This window comes from Mycteria americana, chromosome 5 (assembly GCF_035582795.1).
Source record: "Mycteria americana isolate JAX WOST 10 ecotype Jacksonville Zoo and Gardens chromosome 5, USCA_MyAme_1.0, whole genome shotgun sequence".
NCBI classification, from domain to species: Eukaryota; Metazoa; Chordata; class Aves; order Ciconiiformes; family Ciconiidae; genus Mycteria; species Mycteria americana.
The window spans coordinates 37,018,669-37,032,195 of record NC_134369.1 but is presented as its reverse complement, the minus strand read 5'-3'; the positions used below and the strand labels follow the sequence as shown (position 1 = coordinate 37,032,195).

At 38.5% G+C, this 13,527-nt stretch overlaps 1 protein-coding gene across 9 annotated transcripts in view; it reads left to right on the top strand.

The window, feature by feature from the left end:
• The window catches only part of GPHN (gephyrin), a 306,539-nt gene that overhangs the window by 198,718 nt on the left and 94,294 nt on the right, over positions 1–13,527 (top strand). For all 9 annotated transcript variants that reach the window (XR_012775918.1, XM_075502985.1, XM_075502988.1 and 6 more), the window contains one exon: positions 12–146. Coding sequence is in view for 8 of the 9 variants with exons in the window: in XM_075502985.1 (XP_075359100.1) it covers positions 12–146 (135 nt within the window). In the remaining variant the exon portion in view is untranslated. The remainder of the gene's footprint in view (positions 1–11; positions 147–13,527) is intronic.

Genomic DNA, 13,527 nt, shown 5'->3' with positions numbered 1-13,527 from the left:
TTCTTTTTAAGATTCCAGATTCCATCATCTCTCGTGGTGTTCAGGTGCTCCCACGTGATACAGCTTCCCTCAGTACTACTCCTTCAGAATCTCCTCGTGCCCAGGCCACCTCTCGTCTCTCCACTGCATCCTGCCCAACACCAAAAGTAAGTACATTTATGCCTTGCAAGCTCCATGCTCAGACATATAATGTATCAGATTACTATATTGCCTCTGCTGAACAAGGTTGGTTCGCATGCAAGGGTTGTATCATTCTGAGTAACAGAGAAATGCAAGACAGAACAGTTCATTCTATGTGTACTGTTGCACAATTTAATATGTGGGTCCGCCAACACGTTATGGTTACGGAAGTTTCATGTTATCTTTTGCGATATCAGTCATGAATATGAAATTGTTAACACCTTGAATGTCTTTAATATCCCCAGGAACATAGATAATCCTGCCACTGAGTAACAACATTAAGCAAGTAGTATGTTGTCGACAAAACGTATGTGCAAATTTCTAGCCTGGGCTGGGGCAGTTCTGTGCCCCACTTTATTATTGTTCGGTTTAAGACACTTTCAAACCAACTGGTTTTGCTCAAACTTAGATATTTGCTGCCTGACATTTGGAAACAAAAACCAGCCTAAATTGAATAGAAAGAAAGTTTTAATGCCAACCTTGTGGGATTATTATTCAGTTCTTACTGATTATGCTATACTATTTAATCATTAAGGTGAACTCTGCTATGTTCTCTTTTTATCAAACTTTAAATAGCATACATCAAAAACTAAGTGAATTGACCAGTGGCAAGGCCTGTAATGTTTACATTCGGCAGGATTCCTTTCGGCAGAAGAAAACTGTCTGAATTCGCTTTGTGCGTTCACATCACAAAGATCTTTCTGTGGCATCAGATGCTGACGTACTAATAGACCCATAGCAGATGGCAAACATTAACATTCTTCCTCATCTAATTCATGATCCTTGAAGATTATTCTGCTTGCTAAAGTGATTGTCAGCATCTGCTAGTTCTTCTTTCCTGATGTCTCATTCTTTTCTGTCAGCAAACAAGATTTATTGGCAACCACCCATAGAAATGTTTTGGTTTAGCCTATGGGATTGTTTTTTGCAGTCCTCAAGGTACCTTCACTGTAATAGAATCAAAATTATTCTGATGGACAGCATACTTGAACTTCATTATATAGTCTGCTTTTCTTAAGAAGATGTTCGGTGAACTCTATCTGCAAGCAGCGCCTTCATTTTTTTTGCTAAAAAATTGTCACTTGTCCGATGGCTTAAAAATAAAAACTCAGAGCTTTTTACATTAGAACACTGAGAGCAGAAGAGCAATACAGAACAGAGAAACTGCACTGAGTTTTATGCCTGTTGACAAAACTAAAGTGTCCAAAGAAAACCAAAGGAGACCAGTAACAGGCATAAAAAAGAGACAGCACTGCTAAGAAATAGCTCTAGATGAAGCCTATATATTTTCGGGAAGGTTATCGCAATGGGAAGGAGTAAAGCTTATCTGTTGTGAAGCAGAATGCACTCCTCTAGACTATCTTCAAAGACTCAGAGATTACAGAAGGAAACTACAAGAACTTTGAAACAGATTAAAAATCTGAAACTCTTCTTTGGGAAATTAGTTGAGATGAGCTCTTATCATAATTGGATCATGCTTTGGTATTTCATGTCAAGCCTTGCTTTTCATGTATTACTGCAAAATCAGATTTTGTTCAAAATGTGTGAGACCACACCACTTTTATAACAGGAATTGCCATGCAACATCTAGCTAGTCTAGCTTTTCTGTGATGTCTTTCGAAAGTGGGCAGTACAAGCTGATATAGGGAAAGATCTAGGAAAGCCCAACTGGAAAATAAACTTGAAGGATGATCTCATCTGTTCCTATTACCTAGAGGTTGGATTTTGCACAAAGTATAAGCTTCTTTGCCACTTCGAGAGCTCTTGGTTCATTTTACTTAATACTTTTAAAAAACCAAGCAAACTACTTGTTTCCTTTTGTTCAGTCCTTTTCAGTACCCTCAAGTTCTCAAACATCATCTGAATTTGTCGAGAAATATGGTTCATTCATACTCTTCAAGAGTGTCAATGTGTCTAAATGTCTTCACTTACTGTGGTTTTCCTTCTGGATCCTGGCTTTCTAATAATGCAATATGAATTAAATTTACACTGGACCTCTTGATCCACACAGTAGTGAGAATAAAGATAAATTGTACTCCAGCATCCAGTTGATATTCCAGGGTGGTTTTTTTTTTTCTTCCTTAATCTGCAAGTGTGTATCTTTTCAATATTCTCATGTGCTGGTTTAGGAACTTGTTTCAGGGCTCCAAAACATGTATATATGAAATGAAACAAAGGAGAGGAAGTTTCAGCAAAAAAAAAATTTGGTTTTCTTTGATTATACATATTGTTTGGAGTGGTGGTCTAGCCATAGAGCTAGTGGTACTATATTTCTTTGTCAGCTACATATTCCAGTTTATTTTGTTGTACCATTTTCTTGTTGTATTTTTTTTTGTCCTAAATGTACATAAACCCTTACATCTCTCTTACTGAATATGCTGAATAGCAGAAAGTTGTGTGTGTCTTTCAGAAAAAAAATGAAGCTTCTGCAGTGACGGGAGCACCTCTATTGAATGAATGTAAGCAGCAGGTTACTAATGCATGGGGGTATTGGAGAGAAGGTATGGGAGAGTGCATTACTAATACTCCTGATTGATCTGTTAGGAGAATTCTTTACCTTTTCATAATTATATTTTGGTAAACCTAATGTTGTTTACATATACACACAGGTCATGTAGACAAAATGCATCATTGAATTTTAAATTTGCTTTACTGTTTACGCTTTCTCTGCCACGTTTTCTGAAAATCTGTTTCTAACAAAGTAGTAAATGATGAATATTGAGTTTGAACCTGTGTATTTCAATCAGTGCTCAAAAGTTTAGTTTCCTGACAAAAGAAGTAATTATATTTTTCACTGTAGCCTCCTGGGAGGTCAGAACTTCTCAAGACAAATTTCCATTGGGACTACTTTGTCTGTCATTAGGTACATCCCCAAAACTAAGCAAGCTTGCTTTATTTAGCTTTTAATAAATCTCTGTAGAACACCTTCCTTGTTCTCTAACTTGCATTTGAGTTTCAAGCAAAATGCACTGCAGCTCAAAGAGCATTTAAACCATATTTATAGTAGATAGATTCAGATATAGAGGCAATCTAAGTTTTACTCAGGGGAAAACTGCACTAACAGTCCTCCCTTTTTCAGTCATTTAACCATAAAGTTGATAGTGATTGTGACACATACTTTTATCTTCTGCAATATAGTTTTGGTCTTTTTAAAGTTTTACTGCTTTCTCGACAAGGTTGGATGAATTTGCTGACTACTTACATGACAAAAGTTTAGGATGACACAGTGTAGCTTGCAAGTTGTTCTTGTCATTTCCAGTAGCTGCTCGGATTCTAAGACCTTACTATATTTTTGTGTATGTTTGTGGTTGGCATTTTCATGAAGTTAAATGCAATGTTCTTTTCAGATACAAAAGCAATACACTACCTAGTGTAAAATGCCTTTTACAAATATGGAGAAGTGTTTGTTATGTTTGCATTAATCTTGACCTGGGGCTTTTTTTAAACTTACAGTATAAAATTTTAGATCTATAGCTTCAGATAACTTAAAAGAATATATCCAGAGCAAATGACTGAGTCATTCCTTCAAACTTCTAATTTTGTTCTAGTCTTAGGGAGATGATATTAGTATAAAAGAAAATTACAGCTTTCAAGCTGAAGTCTTCACTTCTCCTATACATAAATGATGTAATCAATATTTAATTTTTGGCAATGTTGTGTGTCAAAGTCAAATGAAGCAGATATAGAAGACCAAGGACAGGTTTTAAATTATCGCCAGGAATACATTTCAGTGACAAGAGGTGTTCAAAGTATTTAACTTTGCAAGATCATCAGTCTCACTGATGTTCAGTTCTTCCACTTCAATGTGCAAAGTTTCTTTCAGTGTTATCTTTGATCATGAAGGATCCTAAGGAACTTGTTATAGGACTTTTAAGATGAGAGCGTTTTTTTCTTTTTCCATCTTGCTACTTCATTGCCAACGCTCCTTATATTCTGCTCAGGAAGAAGTCTCTCTCTACTTTACTTGCTGGTTATCTGTCCCTTCCCTAGCTATCCATTTTTTAGTCACATTGAATCGGACAAAACCCTCAGTGGTATTAAGTTAGATCCTTACATATTTGTAGTTGTGATGGATAGCTTTTAATTCCTACATAAGAAAAGTATATAGGCTCTATCTTACAGCTAAAATGAGCAAGCAAGGCTACTTTTCAGAAATTTTTTAGATTCTAGCAAAACAGTCATCTCATCTATCCACTGCTCCATCCACACCTTTGTATCATAGTACATTTCATTCTGCTGGTTGATCACTTTCTGTAACTTTCTATAGCTGTCTCCTATTAACAATTCTTTATCATTCATAAGTTGACATTCACATAAAGACCTAATATTCCTAATGTAAAAAGTATGATACTTGTAATTTATGTAAATGTTTCAGCTGAAGAGAATTTCTGAAATGAAAAAGCCTAGAAAAATACATTAAACTTTTTTTAAAAAAATAAAAGGCTGACAAGAATTATTTCTGTGGCAAAAAATATTTTATCTAAATAATCTCTCATGCTTGCTATCAATGAAAAATGATTCTTTGAACACCTTCTGTCATGAACCATAGCTTTAATGTTGAATGTGCACATTGGTGCAAGTTTTCCACACACTGAAAAGAGTTACAAATTAATACTAAACCTAATTATGATTTATGTTTTCAGTCTAGTGTTGTGACTTTTAATATACAGCTACTATGTGAAGTAATGGCATTAGTAGATGGGAGCAGGTAGAGTTGGGAAGATGCTTTTGTAGCAATTATTGTTACAAATTTTTTAGTAGAAATATTCAGTATTTTTCAGTACAAGAAAGATCAGGTTGCTTACCAGAAATTCTTAGTTAATAATAAGATGCTGTTCAGGCCATGATTTAGCAAGCTGTAGTTTTATCCATAGGTGTTGTGGTTTAACCCCAGCCAGCAACTAAGCCCCACGCAGCCGCTCACTCACTCCCCCCCCGCATTGGGATGGGGGAGAGAACCAGAAGGGTAGAAGTGAGAAAACTGGTGGGTTGAGATAAAGACAGTTTAACAGGGAAAGCAAAAGCCGTGCACACAAGCAAAGCAAAGCAAGGAATTCATTCACTCCTTCCCATGGGCAGGCAGGTGTTCAGCCATCTCCAGGAAAGCAGGGCTCCATCACACATAACGGTTACTTGGGAAGACAAACACCATCACTCCAAACATCCCCTCTTTCCTTTTTCTTCCCCCAGCTTTATATGCTGAACATGACATCATATGGTATTGGAATAGCCCTTTGGTCAGTTGGGGTCAGCTGTCCCGGCTGTGTCCGCTCCCAGCTTCTTGTGCCCCCCCAGCCTACTCACGGTGGGGTGGTGTAAGAAGCAGAAAAGGCCTTGACTCTGTGCAAGCACTGCTCAGCAGTAACAAAAACATCCCTGTGTTATCACCACTGTTTCCAGCACAAATCCAAAACATAGCCCCATACTAGCTTCTGTGAAGAAAATTAACTCTATCCCAGCCAAAACCAGCACATTCTTTCTCCACCCGTTATTCCATACCATTTACGTCATGCTCAGGTTCCAGACTATCCAATACATCCTCATTAACCACCACCAACCTTCCCATCCTTTGATATAATATACAGATATCATTCCCCTAATCTATGGACCACCCCTGTAAAATATCTGTAAAGTGTCCACAAAATGTCCATTGAGTTCATTTAGTCCATGACTTTGGGCTCCATCTGTTATGGTGGTCACTCAGGACAGGAGAGGTGGCGTGTTGTGTGGAGTTACAGGGCACCAAAGCCAGCTCGGGTTGGGTCACTGCTGCACTTGCACTGCTTCTTGTAAGGTTTGTCCTCCATTGCTTCAGGTGGTTCCTGCTATAGTGATTCCTATAACATGCAACTCAAATCCCGGGTTACAACAATTTAAAGGAGTTTCCATTACAATGTCCTCCCCTTGGCCCTGCTCCAGCTTGGGCTTATCCACAGACTGCCGTCCCTTAGAAGTGTACCTGCTCCAAGTGGAGCCTTATCTGTGAGCCACAGTCTCTCCAGGGGTATACCTGCTGCAGCGTAGCCTTATCCACAGCCACAGTCACTTTGAGGTGCAGCTGTTCCAGCATGGCCTTCTCCTTGGGCCATGATGCCTTCAGATATACCTGCTCCAGTGTGGCCTTACCTCAGCTACAGTCCCTTCAGAAGTAAACCTGCTCCGACATGGCCTTACCCATGGCTGCAGTCCTTCGAGGGATGTACCTGCTCTGTTGTGGGCTTATCCATGGCCACGTGCCTTGAGGTGCTCCAGCATGACTTCACGGAACAGCCACTGATGCTTCGAGGTGTACCTGCTGCAGCATGGACTTATCCACAGCCACAGATGCTTCGAGGTGTACCTGCTGCAGCATGGACTTATCCACAGCCACAGATGCTTCGAGGTGTACCTTCTCCAGTGTGGACTTATCCTTAGGCTACAATCCCTTCAGAGGTATACCTGCTGAGGCATGGACATAACCATGGCCACAGACGCTTCGAGATGTACCTGCTCTGGCATGGGCTTATCCACGGCCACAGACAGTTTGGGGTGTCCTGCTCCCACGTGGACTCATCCACAGCTCACAGTCCCTTCAACTCGAGTTCACACTGGAGTTCCAGCCTGTCCCATACAGCAGCACAGAAGCAGCAGCGATGCCCTGGCCAGCTGCCAGCCCAGGCGCATTGCCATTGTTGTTATCAAAATGTTCCCAGGCACGGCAGAGTCGGATGATAAGCAGTACAGCAGTACAGCAAGCAGCAAAAGCAAAAAGCAGCCACTAACGAGCCCTAGACTCTAATATACAGTAAGGCAAGCAAGCCTATGGCAAGCACAGGAGCCTGCCAATTAATAGCTCAACAGCAATAACGGCTATAAATTTCATCTAGCACATTCCAATCAAATCTGTTATCTCAAACCCTTTGAGCCCCACGTTGGGCACCAAAAAGGACTGTCGTGGTTTAACCCCAGCCGGCAACTAAGCACCACACAGCCGCTCGCTCACTCCCCACCGGTGGGATGGGGGAGAGAATTGGAAGGGTAAAAGTGAGAAAACTCGTGAGTTGAGATGAAGACAGTTTAATAGGGAAAGCAAAATCTGCGCACGCAAGCAAAGCAAAGCAAGGTATTAATTCACTCCTTCCCATGGGCAGGCAGGTGTTCAGCCATCTCCAGGAAAGCAGGGCTCCATCACACATAATAGTTACTTGGGAAGACAAACGCCATCACTCTGAACGTCCCCTGCTTCCTTCTTCTTCCCCCAGCTTTATATACTGAGCCTGACGCCATATGGTATGGAATAGCCCTTTGGTCAGTTGGGGTCAGCTGTCCCGGCTGTGTCCGCTCCCAGCTTCTTGTGCCCCCCCAGCCTCCTCGCTGGTGGGGTGAGAGGCAGAAGAGGCCTTGACTCTGTGCAAGCACTGCTCAGCCAGTAACAAAAACGTCCCTGTATTGTCACCACTGTTTCCAGCACAAATCCAAAACATAGCCCCATGTTGGCTACTATGAAGAAAATTAACTCTATCCCAGCCAAAATCAGCACAATAGGGTAGATATTTTGTGTACACTGAGTGCGTTAAATTTTATATTTGTTGTCTTGATTCCTACTACTACTGCTTAAGGTGGTCATCAAGGTGAAAACGATATGACAAGTATGTGAATATATTTTTAAAGTTTGTACACATACACTAAATTCCCCAGTAAAGTTTTTTTCTTTTTTATTTATTAAGTTTGCATATGCTGTATTTTTTTCTACCTAGAAACTTGCTTGAGTAAGTAGCAAGTGCTTTGGCACGGCTATTTAGCTGTGATACGGTTGAGGAGCATGGAAAAGTGGAAAGGATGTTTTAAATTGTTAGGATGATCTAGGTAGGTGAAATCACACTCTGAGCACTGCAAGGGTTTCTTTTTTTTGTAAAACAGGTAGCTGTTTATAGAGACACAGGCTTAGTTAGATATTTGATCCTGCTAAAAGTTCTAATGTTTTCTTGATTATTTCTGGGTTTTGGTTTTTAATTTATTTTTTATTTCCTCTTAATTTTTTTCAGTGCACATTCCAGGATTACAAAAAATTATATTTCATGAAAAGAGATGCTGAGAGAATGTATATTGGAGTAGAAAGTAGCCAGGGTTGCCTTAAGATGAGGAATCCTGCTTAATAACTCACGTCAATCTCCTGTATCCTCCCAGGTTCTCCTCAATACAGTGCAGCAGTGGTTTTCAAATCAACTACTAATGAAGATACTAGAATATTTTCCATATAATCATTGCCTTTTTTCCTCATTGTTTAAAGTGTATTGTCCTGGCAAAACATGTGGATGATGGAGTCCTAACAAGTCTTATTTTTAGTTTACATTTTTGTTAAAAACCCTGAGTGTTGTTAGTTCAAAACACTAAATGCCACAGCTTCGAAAGTGAGACATTGTAACTTAGAAAGAAGCAGCTCGGTATGCTTGGGTTACCAAAAAAACCAGATACATCATAAATAATAAAAGCAAAGACTACTAAAACCCTTTCTAAAATGGAAGATTCACTTTGTAGGAAGATTGAAAAATACAGAGGTAGGGTTTGGGTTTTTTTTTTTTATTACCAAAATAGACCCATCAACAAGTTGCTGGAGAGGCAGAATAAAGACTTGTGTCATCAAGTTTAAGCTGGACATTGAATTTCAGTAAAGGTACTTATTTGACTTAGTTTTATTTACTTTTTTCTTGAATATCTGTTTTTCAAGTAGTACCATATTCATTGGTAACCGGAGTCTGTATTAAATCGTATAGCAGTGCCAAAATCCAGTTCCCTTCCTTGTCTCATGCCCAAGAACTGTTTATAGCAGGGCTGAAGAAGGATGTTGGAGTAGTTGGGAATTGGCTACCTATACCAATCCAGAGCATCCAGAACAATTCTTGAATTCACAGAATCAGCTGCTTTTCAGACCTATTATATACTTAATCATATGAAGAAGCTCTAATGTGCAAAATTTCCCTACATTTCTCTTTCTTAGGAACCAGTTTGGTTTTTATTAAGCTAAGGATTTCCATTCTTTTCCTGAGTCCAGTGAAACTTTCAGACATGTCAGAAATAAGCTTCTCAGTCTTTCCCTGAAAATAATTATTTTTTTCAAATTGTAACTAATTCTGCATGTGTATCCCTCCAGAAGAGAGTAATCTTTCTGTACAGACATCGTGGCTCACACATGCATTGCATGAGTTCTGATCTATGTATGCTCATGCTGCATCAGCTCGTCAGTTCCTCCTTGAAATGTTTTTTTTCAATTAGCTTTGGGAGGAAGAGGTTTTGTTTATTACTATGCTTCCTTCAAATGCCAAGTGTTTTTTTCAATTTCTGGTAACTTCAGTTTAGCATTACTTTAAGAAAAGGAAAAGATGTGCATCCTTCTCCCATTAGTTTCCTTACCCACACCCTTTCAGTTCCTATACAAAATAAATCTCTGGTTTGAATTCTGATGTATCACCAGATGAGGGGTTTGGGGTTTGTTTTTGTTAGTTTGGGTTTTGTTTGGGTTTTTTGTTTGGTTTTTTTTTCAAACAGCAGTGTAGTTACATCTGTCTTTCATCCAGTTCCTTCATTTAGAAATTACTGTGAATGCACCTCTACAGAAATATTTGGTAGCTCCATTTTCAATATGTCTAGTTCTGGTCTTGTCACTGGTGCTTGTTGAGACTGTTGGTGCCTGGTGATCATCTTCATGTCTTGCTGGAGTTGGCCTCTTGGAGCAATATTGACTTCCCATCTCCATTCATTCTCTTTCCCTTGGGGATACTAGTTCTTATTACCTGTGCCAATTGATTTATTTTTGTTTTTCATTAAATATGGTTTCAAGAGTAAAACTATGCATCTATGTGCTGAATTTTCATATACCCATATGTTCTGTTTGTAGGAATTGGTTTTCCACTGCTCCTCTTTTTTAGTGTCTAAATCTACTAATCTGTAACTTCAGCCATTCATACATTAACCTGATCATAATCAACAGCTCAAGTATGGGCAGGCTTGCTTCTGTTCCTTCACTGACTATTGACATAATAAATAATCCACATCACTTACTGCTGTGTTCTTTCTTTGATAAAAGGATCAAAAATTTCAAAGACATATTTGCAAGGATAGACAATGATCCTCTTTCTTCTAGTTGTTTCTTTCTTATTATAGTAAATAATTTAGCTATGGTGTAGCAAAGTTCAATGCCAGATATTATAGGAGAGGTAGGTGATGTTATTTTAAAACAAAAAGGATTTCAGTCACACTTTCATATCTACATACTGAAAAGCACAAAGATACGTGCATGCAGTAGTCTGTTCACCATTCAGGCATCTGTATATGTGTACCCACCTGATCTGGTCAGGATTCCTTGAAATGATGTATAGGATGTGGGGCACCAGCTATCAAGTCCTCCACAGCTTCTCTAGGCTTCTTCTTCCACTGGTATCCATTAAGTCAGTATTGGATCTGCCTTTTATACTCTTTAGGAGCTGACAGTTAAGGGGATATTTGTCTCCCATCCGGTTCCACCTCTTGAATATGTAAAATTTACTTGCTGTCCTGTGTTCTCCTTATCTAGCCTGCTTTTTATCATTCCAACATCATCTCTCAGTGGCTCAACTCTTTGTTTTGGTCTGTAAATCATTTTAGATTGTCTTGTTTTACTGATTGGGTATCCCCAGAAGCTGCATGAAGTGCTGCTAACTAAATGAACTACTAATCTGTGTGCCATCAACACATTTTTCTTACATCCCTTCTGCTATGCTTTCTGGTGCTTCCACATCCATACATTTCCATTTTTTCTCTACCACTCTTAACATATCTGTTAGTTATTCAAGGAGTATTCTTATGCAGAAGTCTATATTAGCTTGCTATTGAAGCAAGCTACTTGCATGTCACATCCTGATATCATATCATGGTTCTACAGATATGCAGTATAATAACAATACTCCATTTCATGTGCACATGCAACCCAAAGTGCTATAAAAAGCGGTGGTAGTCTAGCAGCAGCAAGCAGTTATGTGTTCGCAGGAGCCAAAACGGAAATTTAGACCAGGAAAGCTATTTCAAGGCATGCATTTTACTATGGTTGATGTATCATATGCAGTAAAATTTGGCTGGTTCCATCGCAGAAGTAGCTACCTGATGCAAGATGTGAGAGAGAAGCAAGAATCTAAAGCACAGACATTGCTTTTCTCATGGATGATGTAAATATGGAATTGCCTTCAGGTTGTAGGTTCTTTAGCGAGTGTACTAGTAGTCCCTGAAGTCCAGTTTCACCTTTGAAAAGGTTTCTAAGAAATAAGGGAGTTAAAAGTAAATGGCACCTCCTGGTTCCATGAATCTTATCTCGTATTTTGGGCAATATCTAATACTATTTAATGCTGTAATATGTAATACCATCTAGGACTGGCAGACTACAAATAGTTTTCCCCTCTGCATGACTATCTCCAGCCTTGTTTTAGAACCTCAGTATCTCATTGGTCAGTCTGCACTCAGTTGCCTTTGTGCCACTGTTGGCCTTTTAACTCAAATAAGGCCAATCTTTTCTTGATCATGTATTCATTCCTCAAATAGACTTATAAAGGGGAGGCATAGAAACTTTCAGATTTCATTTTTATGAATTAACTAAGTCAAACTCCTTAATTTTCATCCTTGTAAAAAAGACACCTTCAAAAGTCTTTCCCAGCATTTGTTGTAGATTTCACCTTCCTTGGAGTGATCAAAACTGTATATCTGCTTATATGAGATTTTACTGGTGTTTTGTACAGTGGATTTATAATCTCTGTCTTTTTTCCAAGTGTTAAGTCCTTGCCCATGTAGCAAAGGTGCTTATTATTTCAGAACTTTGTGTTAAATTTCACTCCATTTCTTTTACAGCAGTCTTCCATGTTATCAAATACCCGCTGATGAGATTACTTCAATATTCTGTAATGATGATGCCTCCCATATTTATCTGAGAGCACGCCTAACTTTTGTGTCAGTCATTATTGAAAATACTAGATATCGTCAGTTTCTACATCACTCATTTGCAAACTATATTCATAACTTCTCTTCCACCTGTTCCTCTTTCAGCAAAATTTATTGTTACCTTCCAACTAGCAATTTCTTTGCCCTCCCAACAATTCTATTTTTACTTCTATATGTTCCTTTCCTACATTTCATCTGTTTATAAGAGCAGTTGCCTCATCAAAAGTAATACAGCTTTATACTAATTCTCATTGATTACTATGCCTTTGTTCCCATATCGGGTATTATCATCCCTAATCAAAATTCAGGCATGGTATTATTTTTGATTACCTAGTTTACCATCGATGTCTTCCCAACCTCAAATGATAGAATTTCGACTCTTCGTTTTCTGTTTTTATGTTTAAGGAATCTTTTAGTCCTTGTTTTAAATTCCTTTAACTCCATTTTGTACTTAACAGTTTCTAGCTTAGACAAAATAGTATCTTTTCTTTTCATGTCTGCCAGGCTCTCTGTCTAGACCTAGTAGACTTCTTGGCATGTTTTTTTGTTCTTCTCCACTCAGGAAAACAAAGTATTCAATGTCAAGAATTTATTTTGGCTGTCTGTCAAAGTATCTTCAGTTAGAATGGTACTTTTGCAAAAGGCTGATGCACGGTGGTCATTTGTCTCCCTTGGTAGATAAAACTGTTGTCTGCTGATACAGAAAAGTCTATTTTTCAAGATCAGTCTTATTTGAATTGAGTACCTGTTCACTTTGGATTTATTGCATCCATACTGAAAATATTTCTCATTTGAGAGCAAATCTATCTTCATGTAGTAAAGCAATTAGGCAATTTCATTGTAGTATAAAACTGCAAAGTCATTCTATGTCTGATGTGATAACAAAAAAACTATCCAAGAAGTTAGTTGTTTATCTAGAAAAAGATTGAGCCTGAATGCAAGGCTCATACAGACCATTTACTCTAGAATGTGTGTGTGTCACATCTCCTGGTTTTGCATGGAGCTTACAAGATACCTTCTACAAGACACAGGAGACATAGACCTTCTCTCAATTTTGAGAATTTTTTATAATAACTTTTTTATATCAAGGTCTTGTTTCTGGTATCTTTTTTGCCCTAGCAGATAGGCTTTCTCTTTTACAAAAAGCTAGCTCTCAGAATCATGTTACCCTTGCATTTATAGGTCAGCACAGCAATGTGTCAAATGTGAATATAGTCATTCATCTATTTGTCTTTCCAAGATAGAAAAGACAAGACATTGTCTTTTAGAACTTAGCCTGAGCAATTACTATCAGAATTTGAGAGTTTCGTTCATTAAGTAGATTCTTACATCATATTGATTACCCAACTGTAGCTATTTTTAGCAAGTATTTCCCCAGAAGATTTTGAGAAAAAGGTACAAGATGCT